Below are 21,854 nucleotides of genomic sequence, written 5' to 3'. Positions count from 1 at the left end.
CTCATTGCTGATTTCATGTTTTCTACAAATTAAAATTATCGTTGTGATAATGTGATGAATTTAGTAATGATTTTACATTTGATAGTAACTTTAGCAATTCGTTAACAGCATAATGCATAAACATGCAAGGTTGATTATGTAAACACTGCCAGAAATTAAGATATGAATTACAACATTATTTGCTGATTCAAAAGATGCTAAAATGTTTCCATCAATATCAGATAGGGTATGTTATACAGAACTAAAGATTCTTAATTTGAAAGTTTGTGAAATCTAAATGCTGGTGTTTGTTTACAGATAGGCAATGGTGACCTGCTTTGAAAGTTAGTAATTACATTAATAAATTACTATTCCAATTGGAATCTATTAAATAATGGTTATTGCTCATGTAAAAGTTAATACAGCAGTAAATGCACTAATATACAGGGTGAAGAAAAAACAATGCACTTGGGTGTCAGCATGCAATTCCTCATCTACATTCAAGACAAAAGTTTATCTATCAAAATCAGATTGGGTGCATTTTGAAAACACAAGTATGAAAATGAAGATTTGACAAGAGTGTCACATTGTGCAGCACATCAGGATGTACAGGAGAATGTGTATCACCCTATAATGCTGTACCAGGCATCGTAGTTCACTGAATAGACTGATGGAACATCAAACATGCATTTACCCTGAAGCTATGGTTTGAATCGTCGTCAGGTTCCTATTTTATATTTTAGGCATCCGTTCCCTGTTTCTCATCATTTATAAGTTGGAAATTATTTTGCAATATGACATTAGCCCATCACATGACAGTGGGATCCATTCAATTGCTTGCATATGTCTACTAACTGCGCAGTGTACAAAACATAACTGGTCCCGTCAAGTTCGTGTAGGGTGGCTTCCTGATTGGGTACAAGGATGATGAATACATCGATATGCTTTTATTGCTGGGTGCATCTGATAACCAAGCTGCTTCTGCTGCTTCTCATGTGCATGGTACCCTGAAAGGCACCATTCCGATAAGAACAGTTTTCATTGTCTGGAGCAACATCTTCAGGAAATTGGTAATCGTCGTCCACAAGTAACAGACAGAGGTCTTCCAAGGATTAAGATGCACTTCACAAACAGAGGATGTGATTCTTGAAACCATTCACCATTCACGCCAGCGAAGCAGTTCCAGATATCTGAAAGACTGATTGTTGAGGTGTTGCATGGTGAAGAACTGCATCCATATCGTTATATAATCACCGACACCAGTGGCTAGAAGACCGCATCCGGTGAGTACAGTTTTGTAAATGGCTTTTCCAATGAGTGCAAGATAACAAACATTTTATAAATAGTGTGATATGGACTAACAAATTTATCTTCACTCATCAAGGTGTTTTCAACCTCCACAATAGACATTATTGGTTGGAACACAACCCACATATTCCTTTGATGTGGCTTTCAGGCACACTTTGACATAAATCTGTGGGATGGAATCATGGGAAGAGTGCCTTTGGTCCCTTACCTGTTGCCGGAGAAGCTGAATGTGCACCTTTATTGTATGTTTTTTTGCACAAGTTTGCTTGATGCGTGAGAAAATGTTCCACTTGGTGTTTGGTGACAGCTGTGATTCCAGCATGATGAAATGAATGCATGTAACTACACTCACAGAAAAAAAAAATCACAACACTAAACAATAATTAATGTAGAGCATTGAAATTTTGGGCATATGTTTGTCTAATAACATACAAGGTGTTCAAAAATTCTTGTTACATACTCCTAAGACTGGTAGTGGGGAGTGAGTACATAATATTTTAAATAGGCACTTATGTCCAGGAACGTATTGGTATCATTTCCGAGCTATAATCATTTGAAAACATGTTTGCTAGGTGTGCAAGAGGGTAGCGGGGGTGGGGTGGGGTGGGGTGGTTATGTCAGATTGTCTAATGTTATTTGACATCTGTTCTACCTCTCTGACTTGGTTTGAGTTTCATTTTTCATTCATGTATCTCTGAGCTTCAGAGCAATTTAATATGTTTATACAAAATACACGAACATGGTCCTTCTGCATGGAGAAGCTCGCAGTAATGGAAGAACTTCTCATGCCTTTATCAGAATCATTATGCACAACATCCAACCCCATTGTATACCTTTTTCACTACAATTAGACAAGGCTTCAAGAAAGGTTTACCTTCACTGTCGGCAGGTGTGATTGTGGTGCTCCAAGGGGTCATCACATGCCCTAACTGGAAGAGGCCGAACTGCATCATGTTGAAGAGAAACTGTCAATGAGTACATGAGAAATTGTGTGTGCAATAGATGTTGCTTCCAGCACCATCTGGTATGTTGCAGATAACCAACAACTACATCCATACCACCTCCAACACCCCATACCACTTCTAGCATTCACAGACACGTGAATGAGGCTCGAACCAGGTGAGAGAGGTAGTATGCACACCGAGTGACATCACCTAATCCAACATAAGCATCCCCCACCATGACTACCTTGTTGAAAACTTGCCTAGCAAACATGTTTTCAAACGGCTGTAGTACAGAAACAGTACGTTTCTGGACAAGGGTTTCTGCTCAGAATATTGTGTACTAAATCCCCTTTACAAGTCCTAGGAGTTTGTGATAGGAATTTCTGAACAGCCTATATTTATGGATTAACATTGCAAGATCACAGATTAATGTAAGCACGAGACAATCCATTGTAAATGCAAAAGGGTGGTAAATTTACAACCTGTGCAATTGCCAGAATGTTGACTGCAAGCATGCAAATGTGTGTCCTTGAAGTAGCTGATTTGCAACAGTTTGCCGTGTCACTGGGGTACCAACTGGTGCTCAAATTGTCACTGCAGATGCACCAGAGCCATACTCCAAACACAATGGTCTTCCCTCTCTATGGTGCCATGTGGCTGGTCTTCTGGCAACTGTAAATCCTTGTGACCACCACTACCAGAATCATGTACAGTGGCTACGTTCCTGCCAAGTCTGTCTGCAGTATCACAGAAGGAACGACCTCATTCAAACTCAGTGATGTGTTGATAATGTTGTCTTTGTTGCCTTAAAGGCATTCTTGACTAACGTCAACCCATCACATCTAATCTCATGACTGTTACAGCATGTGATTTGCATCCTCTTATGAAATTTGAGTAGACATCATCTTCCACATGTAGAAACGTGCCTACCAACTTTGGTTTATTCGCACAAGTCCATCTTGGGGTTGTGATTTTTTTTTTCCATCAGTGTACTTAAATGAACCATTTCCGTGGAAATGGGTTGGTTGTTGAGGTCCAATGTTCTGGCTTCCAAGTTCCCCACATCTTAATCCACTATATTTTTATTTGTGGGGGGACATAATGAAAGAAGTTTGTAGTACTCTGTTCATAAATGTACATGACTTAATAGCTTGTTTGCCTGCTGCTTTTGCCATGCTGGATACAGATATGTTGCCTAGGGCCGAGCAAAGTATGATACAGCAAGTGACAAAGTGTCTGCAAATGCAAGACAGCCACTTTGAACGTCGGCCCTAAAGTGCATGTTGCTCTTAAGTGTATGTACTGGCTCTGTGAAGATAAGTCTGGATGTCAAATATACAGAGTGGAATTATTGTGCATAGCGTAATCTGCAAGCTAGTTTAGCCTACCTATCATGGTTTTTTACCTCAAAGAATACGGACAATGTTACTGTATCCATTATTATCTTCTTATCTTCTGTTGGCTTTGTTTGTCACTTGGACAGAACAAAGTGGCCATTTATGTCTGTAAGAAGTTCCTGTTATGTCTTAATGTTTAAGTGAAGGTAACAGTAACAGAAAGAAATACACAGGATACTGCATTGTGGTGGTGTAAACTGGATACAGTTTGATGGTTAAACTGAAAAAAAAAGAAAGGGGGGAAAAAGTTTGCAGTGTACGCCACTCGAACATTGGGGAGTTTGCATATCCGTTCCCCATGTTATTGCCTCATCTCACTGAGCTAAGGGGACAGCTCTGGCACAGCACAGAGTTCATGCTACCTGTTCTTGGCTGCACTGCATCCAGTTACAGTGTTGCCAGAGTCTCGTTTTTTAAAATTGAGGTTCCGTTAAAAGTATTGATGGGACTAGGTTTTGCCAGATACACTTTTGTCGTGAATTGGGATGAGGAATTGCTTGCCGACCCCCAAGTGCAGCATTTTTTCTGTACCTTGTACAAGACTGCATGTTGTCTGTAAGAAATAGTGCAAATTTCTGTTGACCCAAAATGATCATGATGTCAGTATATTCAGAATCTGTGATTCCATTCTGTCACATTACAAGACAAAAGTGAGATGTTCTCTCTTGATACCAAAGTGCATGAAAGGTCTCTTCTCTGATTTCACATTCATGGATGATTCATCTGTACATTTACTCAGACAGTACAACAGATGAAAATAATATCACCCAACAGATACTATAATAGTGACTGTCTGAAACTGAAAACATTAAGTAGATTTTTGTCTCTTTAACCAACTGCTGTTTACCTAGTTATTTAATGATAAAATATTTAGTTGAAGCTCTTAACTGACTATTACATAAAACATATTAACAGGTCAAGAAATTATTCATCATGGAAAGTCATAAATTTTGTGTTTTAGGTGATTTTGTGTAGATTCTATGTTTTAGGCTGTTTTGTGTACTTCAGAAATAACTTTATAAATCAAATTGAAATTCATACTGTCATTAACTATTATCAGTAAAAATTTCATAACAATCGGGTTGCTAGAAATGTCTTTAATAATACATACATGCATATTATAATATTTGCTTTCCGTAAACTACATACACGCACCTTAGTTTAACGAAATGGCCAATTCATGTGTAACTTGGCACTCCCATTGTGCAAAAGCATTCTCAAGGACCTGAGTCACTGCATATGGCAAGAAAGCTTCTGATAATGTTCTATATATTGCTATAAGATTTAGAAATAACTTCAGGTATGCCCCAGAGAAGTGTGTAGGGACCCTCACTGTTCATATTGTATATTAATGACCTGGTAGGGATTGTAAATAGTAGCCTCAGAATCAGTTATTGTAATTAAATATTGTAATAACAGCTGTTCAGATATTCAGTCAAATTCTGATTGGATTTCAATGTGGTGAAAAGATTAGCAATTTATAATATCTTAGATTTTCCCAGTGATTTGTTGTCATCTCATAGAATTGGGTGTACTGCAAGTGGTCCACATCCTCCCAACAGAATATTTCGATGTCATAACTCAGTGTCTACATCAGGTGTTTCCTGAGACTGGAAACTCCTGATGAAGGTGCCAAGTTATGATGTCCAAAACTACCTTGCTTTCCCTTAAAAGTTATATTTCCTCACACTCCATTCCTTTATCAAATGATGATTTATTGATGTCGCAGGAAGTGTCCTATTAGCTCGTCAAGCCGTACCACGGTTTTATTCCTCCAATCTGATGCAGTATCTCCTCATTAATTATTAATCTGTCCATCTAGCTTCAGCATTCTTCTATAGCAGCACATTTCAAAAGCTTTGGGTGTCTTCCTTTTTGCACTGTTTATCACCCACATTTCATTCCCGTATAAGGTTATTCTCCATAAAAATACTTTTAAGAAAGATTTTGTAATATTTAAATTTATATTTGGTGTTAACATATTTATCATTTTCAGAAGATATGAAATCAAATGAAGGTGTAGGCTGAGTCATAGACAAAGCAGAAGACAGATTTTTGATTCATTGGTGTGATACTAGGAAAAAGTGCAGTCTGTCTACAGAGGAGGTTGCTTGTAAAACACTCACACAACTTGTCCTATAATATACTCAAGTGTTTGGGATGCATACCGAATAGGACTAACAGGGGATATGGATTGTGTACAAAAAAATATTGCAGCATGAATGGCCAGAGTATTTTTTGATCCATGAGGGAGCTGCTGAAAAACATGAACGAGCAGTCGCTTGGAGATAGAATTCAGGTGTCTGTAAAAACACTGTTCACAAAATTTTAAGAACCAATACCACATCATGAATCTAGAAATACACTGCAACCACATATGTAGTGGTTCCATAGGAACTGGAGGGACAAGATTGAACTAATTACAGCCAGCACACAAGCATTTAAGCAATCATTCTTCTCGCACTCCGTAAGTGAATGGAAAGGAAATGAATAGTAATATGTGGTTCAAAATTGAGTATCCTCTGCCATGCAACTCACAGTGGTTTCCAGAGTGTAGATGTACATGCCGATTTTGTGTTTCCTGTCTCACATGAGGGGATACCAAAAAAAAATTATTTTTAAGCTCTATATTTTCAAAATTGTTTCTAAAACAACCTTGTTGTTGTTGTTGTTGTTGTTGTTGTTGTGGTCTTCAGTCCTGAGACTGGTTTGATGCAGCTCTCCGTGCTACTCTATCCTGTGCAAGCTTCTTCATCTCCCAGTACCTACTGCAACCTACATCCTTTTGAATCTGCTTAGTGTATTCATCTCTTGGTCTCCCTCTACGATTTTTACCCTCCACACTGCCCTCCAATACTAAATTGGTGATCCCTTGATGCCTCAGAACATGCCCTACTAACTGAACGCTTCTTCTGGTCAAGTTGTGCCACAAACTTCTCTTCTCCCCAATCCTATTCAATACTTCCTCATTAGTTATGTGATCTACCCATCTAATCTTCAGCATTCTTCTGTAGCACCACATTTCGAAAGCTTCTATTCTCTTCTTGTCCAAACTATTTATCGTCCATGTTTCACTTCCATACATGGCTACACTCCATACAAAAACTTTCAGAAATGACTTCCTGACACTTAAATCTATACTCAATGTTAACAAATTTCTCTTCTTCAGAAACACTTTCCTTGCCATCGCCAGTCTACATTCTATATCCTCTCTACTTCGACCATCATCAGTTATTTTGCTCCCCAAATAGCAAAATTCCTTTACTACTTTGAGCGTCTCATTTCCTAATCTAATTCCCTCAGCATCACCCGACTTAATTCGACTACATTCCATTATGCTCGTTTTGCTTTTGTTGATGTTCATCTTATACCCTTCTTTCAAGACACTATCCATCCCATTCAACTGCTCTTCCAAGTCCTTTGCTGTCTCTGACAGAATTACAATGTCATTGGCGAACCTCAAAGTTTTTATTTCTTCTCCATGGATTTTAATACCTACTCCGAATTTTTCTTTTGTTTCCTTCACTGCTTGCTCAATATACAGATTGAATAACATTGGGGAGAGACTACAACCCTGTCTCACTCCCTTCCCAACCACTGCTTCCCTTTCATGCCCCTCCACTCTTATGACTGCCGTCTGGTTTCTGTACAAATTGTAAATAGCCTTTCACTCTCTGTATTTTACCCCTGCCACCTTCAGAATTTGAAAGAGTGTATTCCAGTCAACATTGTCAAAAGCTTTCTCTAAGTCTACAAATGCTAGAAACATAGGTTTGCCTTTCCTTAATCTAGCTTCTAAGATATGTCGTAGGGTCAGTATTGCCTCATGTGTCCCAACATTTCTACGGAATCCAAACTGATCTTCCCCGAGGTCAGCTTCTACTAGTTTTTCCATTCGTCTGTAAAGAATCCGCATTAGTATTTTGCAGCCGTGACTTATTAAACTGATAGTTTGGTAATTTTCACATTTGTCAACACCTGATTTCTTTGGGATTGGAATTATTATATTCTTCTTGAATTCTGAGGGTATTTCGCCTGTTTCATACATCTTGCTCACCTGATGGTAGAGTTTTGTCAGGACTGGTTCTGCCGAGGCCGTCAGTAGTTCTAATGGAATGTTGTCTACTCCCGGGGCCTTGTTTCAACTCGGGTCTTTCAGTGCTCTGTCAAACTCTTCACGCAGTATTATATCTCCCATTTCATCTTCATCTACGTCCTCTTCCATTTCCATAATATTGTCCTCAAGTACATAGCCCTTGTATAGACCCTCTATATACTCCTTCCACCTTTCTGCTTTCCCTTCTTTGCTTAGAACTGGGTTTCCATCTGAGCTTTTGATATTCATACAAGTGGTTCTCTTTACTCTGAAGGTCTCTTTAATTTTCCTGTAGCTGTATCTATCTTACCCCTAGTGAGATAAGCCTCTACATCCTTACATTTGTCCTCTAGCCATGTCTGCTTAGCCATTTTGCACTTCCTGTCGATCTCATTTTTGAGATGTTTGTATTCCTTTTTGCCTGCTTCATTTACTGCATTTTTATATTTTCTCCTTTCATCAATTAAAATCAGCATTTCTTCTGTCACCCAACGATTTCTACTAGCCCTCGTCTTCTTACCTACTTGATCCTCTGCTGCCTTCACTAGTTCATCCCTGAATGCTACCCATTCTTCTTCTATTGTATTTCTTTCCCCCATTCCTGTCAATTGTTCCCTTATGCTCTCCCTGAAACTATGTACAACCTTTGCTTCAGTCAGTTTATCCAGGTCCCATCTCCTTAAATTCCCACCTTTTTGCAGTTTCTTCAGTTTTAATCTACAGGTCATAACCAATAGATTGTGGTCAAAATCCACATCTGCCCCTGGAAATGTCTCACAATTTAAAACCTGGTTCCTAAATCTCTGTCTTACCATTATATAATCTATCTGAAACCTGTCAGTATCTCCAGGCTTCTTCCATGTATACAACCTTCTTTCATGATTCTTGAAACAAGTATTAGCTATGATTAAGTTGTGCTCTGTGCAAAATTCTACCAGGCGGCTTCCTCTTTCATTTCTTACCCCCAATCCATATTCACCTACTACGTTTCCTTCTCTCCCTTTTCCTACTGCCAAATTCCAGTCACCCATGACTATTAAATTTTCGTCTCCCTTCACAATCTGAATAATTTCTTTTATTTCATCATACATTTCTTCAATTTATTCGTCATCTGCAGAGCTAGTTGGCATATAAACTTGTACTGCTGTATTAGGAGTGGGCTTTGTATCTCTCTTGGCCACAATAATGCGTTCACTATGCTGTTTGTAGTAGCTTACCCACATTCCTATTTTCCTATTCATTATCAAACCTACTCCTGCATTACCCCTATTTGATTTTGTGTTTATGACCCTGTAGTCACCTGACCAGAAATCTTGTTCCTCCTTCCACCAAACTTCACTAATTCCCACTATATCTAACTTTAACCTATCCATTTCCCTTTTTAAATTTTCTAACCTACCCGCCCAATTAAGGGATCTGACATTCCACGCTCCAATCTGTAGAATGCCAGTTTTCTTTCTCTTGATAACGACATCCTCTTGAATAGTCCTCGCCTGGAGATCTGAATGGGGGACTATTTTACCTCCTGAATATTTTACCCAAGAGGACGCCATCATCATTTAACCATACAGAAAAGCTGCATGCCCTTGGGAAAAAATTACGGCCGTAGTTTCCCTTTGCTTTCAGCCGTTCGCAGTACCAGCACAGCAAGGCCATTTTGGTTAGTGTTACAAGGCCAGATCAGTCAATCATCCAGACTGTTGCCCTTGCAGCTACTGAAAAGGCTGCTGCCCCTCTTCAGGAACCACACATTTGTCTGGCCTCTCAACAGATACCCCTCCGTTATGGTTGCACCTACGGTACGGCTATCACTGAGGCACGCAAGCCTCCCCACCAACGGCAAGGTCCATGGTTCATGGGGGGGAGGGGGGGGGGGATACCTTATCCACTTCAAAATATTCTCCATTACAATTAATACTTTTGTCCCCCACTGTTCAAAACATTTTTGTAGTCATCTTTAGAAATGGTTGACAGCTCCTCCCTCATTTTTTCTTGACTTTTTCAATATTGTCAAATCGGTGTCCTTTCATGCCCCTTTTCATGTGTGAAAATAAGAGAAAGACGCATGGAGTCATGTCAGGCGAGTAAGGTCCATGGGGCAGTGGAACCATGCCATTTTTAGCTGGAAACTGTCTAACAGACATGACAGTGTGTGCAGGTGCATTGTTGTAGTGGAAGAAACAGTCTCCTGTCTGCCAAAAATTGGGTCTTTTTTGACAAACAATGTTGCACGATCTTCTTACAACTTCCAAATAAAAGGTTTGATTGACAGTCTGACCTGAGGAAACGAACTCTGAATGAACTGCGTCCTTGGCATCAAAAAAGGAAATCAGCATTGTTTTGATGTTTGATTTGACCCGACATTTTTTTTGGGCTGGGCGATGATGACATCTTCCATTGGCTTGACTGTTGCTTTGTTTCTGGGTTGTAACCATAGCACCATGACTCATCACCAGTTATGACCTTTGACAGAAAATCTGGATCAGTTTCAAGCTGTTGTTTCAAAGCACAACATGTTTCAACTCAATGTTCCTTTTGATTGTCAACCACAACCCGAGGAACAGACATGGCAGCAACCCCTTTGTATTTCCAAATCTTCCATTAACATTCGCTAAACGAAGCTCCAAGATAACCCACTAATCTCTGACAGTTGATAAATTGTCTGTCTCCGGTCTGTGAGTACAAGCTCTCGAATTTTTTCAATATTTTTGTCAGTTCGGGCAGTTGATGGACATCCAGTATGAGGTTTGTCGCCATTTGCAAATCAAGCAAACCACTATTACACTTGAGTTTTTCCATAGCGTCATCTTGATAAGCTGTTTTCAATGTTAACACTGTTATAACAGCATTTTCACCAAGTAGAAAGCAAAATTTCACAGCTGCACATTGTTCTCTTAAGCTTGCCATCATAAAAATAAAACAAGAACAGAACAGCACTAGCAAAAACAATCACTACAGATGAATAGAACAAGCTAGATCAAGAGCATGGACAGCGCTGAACTGGCAATGAGTTGCATTATACAAGCCTAGCAGCAGAAATACGTACTATACAAGCTCCGCCCCCGGCAATGTTGTTTTGTTTTTTTTTTTTTTGGAGGGGGGGGGGGGGGGGAGGTGGGAGGGTGTACCCCTCATATCTGCTGGTAAACAGTTAGACGTTTTGGTATATAAAAACCATTCTGAATGTTAGATAATTGTATAGTATATTTAGAAATTATTTTTATTGCTGGAATTTTGTTCGTGAATTGCACAATTGATTCATTGTTGTTATGAACCACACACAAAATTAGGGAGTAGGCTAAGTGTAAGAATCTCTAGGTAACTTCTCAAAGATGTTTGGTTATCATATTCTTTCTGCATGCTGCTGCAGAACAAATTTATTTCTTTATTTTTGCTAGCAATCTCACCTGCAGATCCACACAGTGAGAGAGATTTCTAAGTTCAAAGAAGGCAGGTGCCACCTCAGTTTGTTAGCCATCTGGATGCCTAGGGATTCCAGATATGGAGGTTTTTGCTTAGTGTGAACTCAGTGATCTCTACTTCTGATAGCTGTAAACCATTTTTATTTATTTAGAATTACATAAAATGAGTTTGTGTGAACCAGTTGTAAGTCTGTCTCATTATTCTCCTGGTTGTGTCTGATATTGGTGCATTTTGTGCCCTTTATCAGTATGCTTGTATCATTAAAAAAATCACAGTAATTGAAGAGTTACACCGCATCATTTATATCATTTATGTATGTTGAGAACAGGAATAAGCCAAGATCTGAAACTGGTGGGACACCATGTTTTAGTGCTTCCCCACTCCTAATTTGGAGGTATTCTGGTGATATATTTTTTAAATATGATCCTAAATTTTCTGTTGTTAATATATAACTTTACCTATACAAATGGAAGCCTTTAGTGCCATAACATTTTAGTTATCACATTTTAGTTATTTCTGTAACAATTGAGTCTGTAAACCTGATCTTAGCTGGTGCAGTGTACAGTGCATGTGTAAGTAAATTATGTATGTTGAGAACAGAAATAAGCCAAGATCTGAAACTGGTGGGACAACATGTTTTAGTGCTTCCCCACTCCTAATTTGGAGGTATTCTTGTGATATATTTTTTAAATATGATCCTAAATTTTCTGTTGTTAATATATAACTTTACCTATACAAATGGAAGCCTTTAGTGCCATAACATTTTAGTTATCACATTTTAGTTATTTCTGTAACAATTGAGTCTGTAAACCTGATCTTAGCTGGTGCAGTGTACCGTGCATGCGTAAGTAAATTGCCTTGTGTTGTCAGTTGCTGTTAGAACAATTTCATTAAAGTTTGTGGCCAATTATTTGAATCCAACAAATTGTCTCATTGTTACTGTCATGTTGTTGTTGTTGTGGTCTTCAGTCCTGAGACTGGTTTGATGCAGCTCTCCATGCTACTCTATCCTGTGCAAGCTTTTTCATCTCCCAGTACCTACTGCAACCTACATCCTTCTGAATCTGCTTAGTGTATTCATCTCTTGGTCTCCCTCTACGATTTTTACCCTCCACGCTGCCCTCCAGTACTAAATTGGTGATCCCTTGATGCCTCAGAACATGTCCTACCAACCGATCCCTTCTTCTAGTCAAGTTGTGCCACAAACTTCTCTTCTCCCCAATCCTATTCAATACTTCCTCATTAGTTATGTGATCTACCCATCTAATCTTCAGCATTCTTCTGTAGCACCACATTTCGAAAGCTTCTATTCTCTTCTTGTCCAAACTATTTATCGTCCATGTTTCACTTCCATACATGGCTACACTCCATACGAATACTTTCAGAAATGACTTCCTGACACTTAAATCAATACTGGATGTTAACAAATTTCTCTTCTTCAGAAACGCTTTCCTTGCCATTGCCAGCCTACATTTTATATCCTCTCTACTTCGACCATCATCAGTTATTTTGCTCCCCAAATAGCAAAACTCCTTTACTACTTTAAGTGCCTCATTTCCTAATCTAATTCCCTCAGCATCACCCGACTTAATTCGACCACATTCCATTATCCTTGTTTTGCTTTTGTTGATGTTCATCTTATATCCTCCTTTCAAGACCCTGTCCATTCCATTCAACTGCTCTTCCAAGTCCTTTGCTGTCTCTGACAGAATTACAATGTCATGAGAATGTTGAACATTGTTTATCTAACAAAGTTTACTCTTTTAGTGACTCATAATGCTCCACATTACCTTTGCCTTGTTTATCACAAAATTTATTTGGATAACTAAAGTGTTGTGGTATTGACGGCCTCCTTCCTGTATTGATGCAGTCTTACATTCATAACTGAGTGCAGAGGGTCTCTTTAACAGACTATGTCATAGATATAAAATTAACCCCAGAACAGGAAAACAGAACATGCGGAGTGCTGTAAGGAATGGTACTATGACCATTCTTGTGTTGTATGTACATATGTGATATCCGATTACTTTAAAAGATGGTCCACAAACTATGATATATGCTGAGGATACAAGAATACTTGTCAAGGTCCAAATTCAGTCTTACCAGACACAGCTTAGATCATAATCAGACTCACCGAAAAGTGAATCACAGCTAACATTTTTAAGTCTTCATCCCACACAGACCTATATTATGCAGTTTCACCAAAACTTTAAAAGCCCTACATTACATGGAACATACTGTGTAAAATTCCTTGGAGTCTAATGGAAAAACAAGTTGAAATGGAGTGAACACATATATAAACCAATAAAGAAGCTCATTTCATCTTCTTATGTCCTTAGAAATATCCCTCACTGTACTGACCTAGAGACAAATGCGTTGGGGTGTTTCGCATATTTCAATCTCTTTTGCCCTACATAATTATCTTGTAAAGAAGGGCACCCGAAGGAAATAAAGTGTTTATCATGGCATTCTTACTCACTTGCCAATGCATTTACTTCTTAATTATTTTATTGCTGATAATAAAAATCAATTTTAACTTAATATTGATTTTCACAGTCAAAATGTAAGGCACAAAACTAATTTTCATGTAGACTTTGCTTCCTCGTCAAGAGTTCAAAATAGACTCATTTGCTGTTGTGGGAAGACACTTGAATAGCTCCCATCCAGCATAAAGCAACACTTTTGTAATCCCTACAAATTCAAAAGAAAACTTAAACATACCTCAGCAATCAACATATCCCAGTGATCACTCTTCCTACAAATTATCTGAAAATCTATATTCAGCAACTGAAGAGTTCTGTTAGCTACATGGCAAATGGCAGTGTTCATTGTAAAGCTTCTTGACAAGCAGTAATGTAATGTAAGTAGAACACATTATTTTCAGATGTAGGTACATATTTTGTTTAAAAAATCCCATTGTAATTAAGTAATGTTTGAGCTACTAATACTAGATAAACAGCAGCTCTGTAATATAACTGAGGAAACAGCAGATTTTTTCAAAGTTACAGCTTTCTTTCTAATTTAGTTGGTTAAACTTAGATGGCATAAGTATGAATAGCATTAAGTAGCTTAGTGATAGTTATTGTTAATACACATTTGATCAAAAGTATCCAGACACCTGGCTGAAAATGGCTTACAAGTTCATGGCACCCTCTATTCGTAATGCTGGAATTCAATGTGGTGTTGGCCCACCCTTAGCCTTGACGACGGCTTCCACTCTCACAGGAATAAGTTCAATCAGGTGCTGGAAGGTTCCTTGAGGAATGATAGCATATTCTTCATGGAGTGCTGTACTGAGCAGAGGTATTGATGTCAGTCAGTGAGGCCTGGCATGAAGTCGGCGTTCTTAACATCCCAAAGGTGTTCTATAGGATTCAGGTCAGGATTCTGTGCAGGACAGTCCATTACAGGGATGCTACTGTTTTGTAACCACTCCGCCACAGGCTGCGCATTATGAACAGGTGCTCGATAGCGTTGAAAGACGTAATCACCATCCCCGAATTGCTCTTCAACAGTGGGAAGCAAGAAGGTGCTTAAAACATCAATGTAGGCCTGTGCTGTGATAGTGCCATGCAAAACAACAATGAGTGCAAGCCCCCTCCATGAAAAACATGACCACACCATAACACCACCGCCTCTGAATTTTATTGTTGGCACTACACATGCTGCCAGATGATGTTCACCGGGCATTCATCATACCCACACTCTGCCATCGGATCACCATATTGTGTACTGTGATTTGTCAGTCCACACAACATTTTCTCACTGTTCAGTCATCCGATGTTTACCCTCCTTACACCAAACGAGGTGTCGTTTGGCATTTACTGATGTAATGTGTGGCTTATGAACAGCCGCTCGACCATGAAATCCAAGTTTTCTCACCTCCTGCCTAACTGTCATAGTACTTGCAGTATATCCTGATGCAGCTTGGAATTCCTGCGTGATGGTCTGGATAGATGTCTGCCTATTACACAGTATGACTCTCTTCAACCATTGGCAGTCTCTGTAGGTCAACAGACAAGGTTGACTTGTACTCTTTTGTGCTATACATGTCCCTTCATGTTCCCACTTCACTATCACATTGGAAACAGTGACCCTAGGTATGTTTAGGAGTGTGAAAATCTTGTGTACAGATGTGTGTCACAAGTGACACCCAATCACCTGACCACATTCGAAGTCCGTGAGTTCTGCGGAACACCCCATTCTGCTCTCTCACTATGTCTAATTACTACTGAGATTGCCAATATGGAGTACCTGGCAGTAGGTGGCATCAGAATGCACATAATATGAAGAATGTATGTTTTTGGGGGTGTCTGGATACTTTTGATCACACAGTGTATTAAATTTCTTTGATCTCCTCGTCTTTTGTTTATATATGCCTTGACTTGTTATATTCTCCTGAATGTTCTACTTATCAAAGGTATCTATGATACATGATGAATGAATGAATGCCTGAATAAAAGAGTGAATGATTTTTGTTTTATTGATGACATAGTATTTTGCTTGTAGTGCCCCTTAAAGTCTTTATTAAAACTAATTCTCTTTATTAAATTGTGTTTTCTCCTCCTGGTACAATATACTTTAATCTCAGAAACAGCTATCATCATTTTCCACTGTCCTTAAACCATTGTAAAGAAAAACTGGATTCATAGTGTTGTAAGACCATGTTTAAGAAAGGATTGACTTTCTCATCTACTGTTTATCCTCAGTAAACTTTGTACTATTACACTTATGTACAGAAAAAAAAGAACACCTTGAATGACTAGTGATAGGATGTTCATATTCACAGGACATGTATATTAATATGTTCTGCAGAAATGATTAGCATTTGAACCATGTCAGCCTGTGGGTTCAACATCAATATCGACATCACTGCACATCATCATCTAGTGGTAAAATATGCCTGCAGCTCTTGTTGTCACTACAAACTGTAGGTAATGGATCATTCATCCAGGAAATTGCTGGTCGTGTGGGGCAAAGTGTTTCGGCAGTGCAACACTGTGTGCAGAATGGTTCATGGAAGACTGTAGAACATGATGAGATGGATCCGAATGGCACTGCAGCACAGATCTGTGTCTCCTCCTCAGCTTTTACACAACAGTGAATCAGTGTAACACACTGGTCACTATCGGGTTACAGTCCATCGCCATTTGTTACAACGTGGGTTACATGTGCATCGTCCATTTCTCTGCCTACCTCCAACGAATGTGCAGTGATGTATGGCACAAAATCACTGAGGACAGGAATGGAATCAGATAGTGTTTCTGGACGAATTCAGGTTCTGTTTGTCTGAAAATAATGGTCGCATTTTGGTTCACTGTAGACAGAGGGAGTGGCATCACAGTGACTGCATTTACGCAAGACATACAGTGCCAGCTCAAGGCCTTATGGTGTGTAGTGCTATTGGGTACAACCACAAATCACAGTTGGTGTGTGCCCAGGGCACTGTGACCTATGTGAATGACATCTTGTGATGGCTAGCCATTCCCTTCCTGCACAACACTCCAAACACCATTTTTCTGCAAGACAATGCACGACCACATGTTGCTGCATAAACAACTGCCTTCTTAGTGTCACAGGATGTTAGCTTTGGTCCACCAGATCACCAGAGTTGTTGCCAGTCAAAAATGTGTGGGATATAGTGAAACGACGGGTGCAGTGCTTTGTCCTTATGCCAACCACCATAAATGGAATGCAGCGTGGATGTCTATACCACAGGACACCATTCACACCTTGTATACATTGATACCGTTATGTGTGGAAAAAGTTATCAGAGCCCATGGTTGTCCCTGTGCCTATTAGCTATGGGACACATGCTGAACCAAGGTGACTAAAATACTAATCATTTCTACAGAACACACTAATGTACATGTCCTGTGAATATGAACGTCCTATCTCTAGTTGCTCAAGGTGTTCTGTTTCTTGTGAACATGAGTGTGTTTGCCCGGTAAATTGTCTGTGAATAAAGTGACAGAGTCGACATTTATGAATCTGTGGATGTATACTTTCCCCTTCATAGCTAAATTTTGTTGATAGGGATGTTTTATTGATGCCATTTGATTATTGTGGCCAGAACGAAAATTTTTGGGGGTTAACATTTATTTTAAGAAAGACAGTTGGATACAGAAATAATTTATGAATTACTGTTTTGATGTTTCTTATTATTGTTGTGAATGTTACTGTTGTGAACAAACCAAAGTTGTATAACAGCAACAAAATCTCCTCAATCAATACTGTTAAAAAATGAAGTCACTACTACAGTCACCACATATTGGTGACTTGCCAGTTATTTTTATTACATTTCCACAGTACTCTCTCTAGTTGTGTGATAGAGTTCAAAACATTGTCTGTTGGAGTCTGTACTATGTCAGAACCACTATCTTGTATGAGTCCAAGTCTGTTACTGACTTGTAACATTCAAGAGTGTCAGTTAGGCCCATGGCCCATGGATTTATTCCACTTTTTGTGCATATAGCCATGCCCTCTTTACTACTATTATGGCCACAGTAATGTGTTATTAATTTGTATTCATTCAGGAGTGTGTGCCTGGATTTTCCATTGTTTGATTTTTGTCCAATTACTATGACTTTCAAATGACGTTTTATTTTGCACAACACGTCTGTAGAAATATCTTTTGATTTCTAAAATTGATGTAACCCTGCAAAAAGCTTTGTATTTAACGGGCTTTGTATGTTTTTTATGAAAAAGTTGCACATGGAGGGTAAAAATATAGAGTGAGACTAGTTCTTGAAGACAGTAAGAAGGTTCAAATTTATAAAGGGAACAGTTATTACATGGATATGAAAAGACTTGAGATGGACAGCATGGTGACCTGCACTGAACCACTCTTCAGACTCATGACTATAACTTAAAACTGGCAAGCGACTTTGCACAAAAGATTATCTGTACCTTGGCCTGGCATTCAGTTTGCCTGAAGGAAGGTCTTTACCTTGGGCTTTGAGATATTGGTTGCAGTTGCTCTCAATTTGTGGGAACCATGAACACATGGTGTATCCAGTGTTAACCCAAACTGTCACAATCAAGTGTTTATGCTGTTGAAAAATGCATGATGGCAGATAGCACCTAGCAAATAGGTCTCTATCACTGAAGTGCAGAGGGAAGAGAAATTATTATGAAAACACTACATTTTATCCGTCAGTTTTGCCACCGGTAGAAACATTTGTAACTTCTGGGCAATGGAAGCTGATACAGTAATGCATGCATCCAGTACAGTGTGGGCTGAGAGCAATGAATTGTTGACAGATATTTCACATCTGGTGCAGGGCTCTAGTGTTGAGTAAATACTTGGAAAAAAACTGTATGACCCCCTGTTTTGTAGATAAAGTGGAGGTCATCCCATACTACAGTCACGTTATGTCATCTATAATACCTGATCATCACTGCATACAACCCTCTTATATCCACTAATTCCTTGCATATCACATTGTCACAGCATGATGCCTGAAAGTAGGAGTGAAGGTTACAGTTTAATATTTAGTAAACAACAATGGAGAAGAAAGGTATTGGTACACTTTTTTAAGAAACCATCCCAGCATTCATCTTGTGCAGTTTGGGGAGACAACAGAAAATTTTGATGGTTAGATTGGGAATCAAATTCTAGTCATTAGGGCCCAAGTCTTAGTCACTATACCATGTTGCTTGGCTCGTGTACACTGCAAAATGTTGTATGAGGAACCCATTTCCTGGAGGCCAGTCACTACACCCTCATCCAAACTCACCCATATGCTGATGCTGTGCCCTTTGATATCAGTGACATAATTGACACTTACTTCCATGTTTTCATTTTGACAGTTCCTCATTAGCTGAGCTTGCTGTACCATGGACCTTTCTGATCACAAGGAGAGGCACCTACTTCTTCAACCACTTTGAGGGCTCAGCTGATTCTATAAGTGTATTCCCTATCTGTCACCATTAATTATTTATTGCTGGTACATTGTGTTAAACATCCTAGTTTGATTTCATTCAGGCCATTCTTTTTGAGTATTGCAGTTTCAACAAATGTTAGTGTAACTTAATCATTCTGCAATGTGCTTACCATATGCAGTATGCTAAATGCTAATTAATAAAATTAAGCACAGTAGTCAAGCATTCTTAACTGTAATTTGGAATCTCAAGAGCACATTCTCATACTGCACAACATGTTGGCAGGATCGAGTCCTTCACGATGCTGGTGATGTATGGCGCATACTGTGTGGTGCTGCACTACAATGCACGACTGGAGCGCTGGGCCCAGACACTGCCAGTACCCTGTCGTGTGCAGGCTCCAGAAGAGGAGTCTGCACTCGTATCTTACCGACATCTAGAGGAGGATCGCTCACGCCGACCATCTTATACCAGCCCACAGCAGTCAATGGACAAGCAGCAACTGAGCTTCAGTACAACGAATCAGGGACAGTCACCAATTCAGCAAGAGTACTCAACTGGTAAGCTTGAGAGTAGGCAACAGGACAGGAAGAACACAGTGCAAACACTGTACTGAAGTTTTTAGCTTCCTATATCCTTACAGTTTTTTTTTTAATAAAGCACACATGTGAAATGATCCATAAACTTGCTTCATTGGGAAAAACACACAATATAACTAAGTTCTTGATATTGTGAGCTACACTCCTGGAAATTGAAATAAGAACACCGTGAATTCATTGTCCCAGGAAGGGGAAACTTTATTGCCACATTCCTGGGGTCAGATACATCACATGATCACACTGACAGAACCACAGGCACATAGACACAGGCAACAGAGCATGCACAATGTCGGCACTAGTACAGTGTATATCCACCTTTCGCAGCAATGCAGGCTGCTATTCTCCGATGGAGACGATCGTAGAGATGCTGGATGTAGTCCTGTGGAACGGCTTGCCATGCCATTTCCACCTGGCGCCTCAGTTTGACCAGCGTTCGTGCTGGACGTGCAGACCGCGTGAGACGACGCTTCATCCAGTCCCAAACATGCTCAATGGGGGACAGATCTGGAGATCTTGCTGGCCAGGGTAGTTGACTTACACCTTCTAGAGCACGTTGGGTGGCACGGCATACATGCGGACGTGCATTGTCCTGTTGGAACAGCAAGTTCCCTTGCCGGTCTAGGAATGGTAGAACGATGGGTTCGATGACGGTTTGGATGTACCGTGCACTATTCAGTGTCCCCTCGACGATCACCAGTGGTGTACGGCCAGTGTAGGAGATCGCTCCCCACACCATGATGCCGGGTGTTGGCCCTGTGTGCCTCGGTCGTATGCAGTCCTGATTGTGGCGCTCACCTGCACGGCGCCAAACACGCATACGACCATCATTGGCACCAAGGCAGAAGCGACTCTCCTCGCTGAAGACGACACGTCTCCATTCGTCCCTCCATTCACGCCTGTCGCGACACCACTGGAGGCGGGCTGCACGATGTTGGGGCGTGAGCGGAAGACGGCCTAACGGTGTGCGGGACCATAGCCCAGCTTCATGGAGACGGTTGCGAATGGTCCTCGCTGATACCCCAGGAGCAACAGTGTCCCTAATTTGCTGGGAAGTGGCGGTGCGGTCCCCTATGGCACTGCGTAGGATCCTATGGTCTTGGCGTGCATCCGTGCTTCGCTGCGGTCTGGTCCCAGGTCGACGGGCATGTGCACCTTCCGCCGACCACTGGCGACAACATCGATGTACTGTGGAGACCTCACGCCCCACGTGTTGAGCAATTCGGCGGTACGTCCACCCGGCCTCCCGCATGCCCACTATACGCCCTCGCTCAAAGTCCGTCAACTGCACATACGGTTCACGTCCACGCTGTCGCGGCATGCTACCAGTGTTAAAGACTGCGATGGAGCTCTGTATGCCACGGCAAACTGGCTGACACTGACGGCGGCGGTGCACAAATGCTGCGCAGCTAGCGCCATTCGACGGCCAACACCACGGTTCCTGGTGTGTCCGCTGTGCCGTGCGTGTGATCATTGCTTGTACAGCCCTCTCGCAGTGTCCGGAGCAAGTATGGTGGGTCTGACAAACCGGTGTCAATGTGTTCTTTTTTCCATTTCCAGGAGTGTATCTCAATCAGCCACTAACTTCTTTTCATTAAATGTTTTTCTTTCAACAGTGATTGAGATCAGTAAGAGATCCTTAATCAGAGTTCCATACAATTTACAGAGAAGTTTTTACTTATGAACTATAAATGCCCAATTCATAAAAATCTTTATCTTGCAGTATCTCCTATTAAGTGATGTCAAATAAGCAAAAATGACATACTAACACAGAAAGTAGATATTGATGATGCTAATGTGGTTACAAGCAGCTGATACTCTTAAATTATTGGGATTATAACTTGGTAATAAATTCAGTTAATAAATTTAACTAAGCGGAGATTACCCCAGAACTGCTAAAACATCAAAACAAATCTAAATTTATCTGTGGTAATAGTGGTTTACCTCTGTGGCTGTTGGCTGAATTACTTGAAGAACTATATAGTGAGCACCCACTTTTTATGTAGCATTATTTATGATAAGACACACTACATGCTTTTGCAAACTGGAGAGGAGCCTAAAACAAATCTCTGCAAAACTAAAGCTGTATAAATACTGGCTGGTTTTCATACTTTTTCAAGTAAACAAATCTTTATTTCAATGCAGAAGTTGTCAGATGTAGGTCACATCAATATGAAAAATCTAACATACTTGACTTACTTTCATTCCATAATGTCACATGGTATCA

At 40.1% G+C, this 21,854-nt stretch overlaps 1 protein-coding gene across 1 annotated transcript in view; it reads left to right on the top strand.

The window, feature by feature from the left end:
• The window catches only part of LOC124788751 (probable sodium/potassium/calcium exchanger CG1090), a 123,309-nt gene that overhangs the window by 37,311 nt on the left and 64,144 nt on the right, over window positions 1–21,854 (top strand). The window contains exon 5 of the mRNA XM_047256032.1: window positions 19,317–19,591. Coding sequence (XP_047111988.1) covers window positions 19,317–19,591 — 275 coding nt within the window. The remainder of the gene's footprint in view (window positions 1–19,316; window positions 19,592–21,854) is intronic.

The sequence above is a fragment of the Schistocerca piceifrons genome, chromosome 3 (genome assembly GCF_021461385.2).
Source record: "Schistocerca piceifrons isolate TAMUIC-IGC-003096 chromosome 3, iqSchPice1.1, whole genome shotgun sequence".
Lineage (NCBI taxonomy): Eukaryota > Metazoa > Arthropoda > Insecta > Orthoptera > Acrididae > Schistocerca > Schistocerca piceifrons.
Note: the sequence above shows the minus strand (reverse complement) of the source record. Positions and strands in the feature narration are given on the sequence as shown.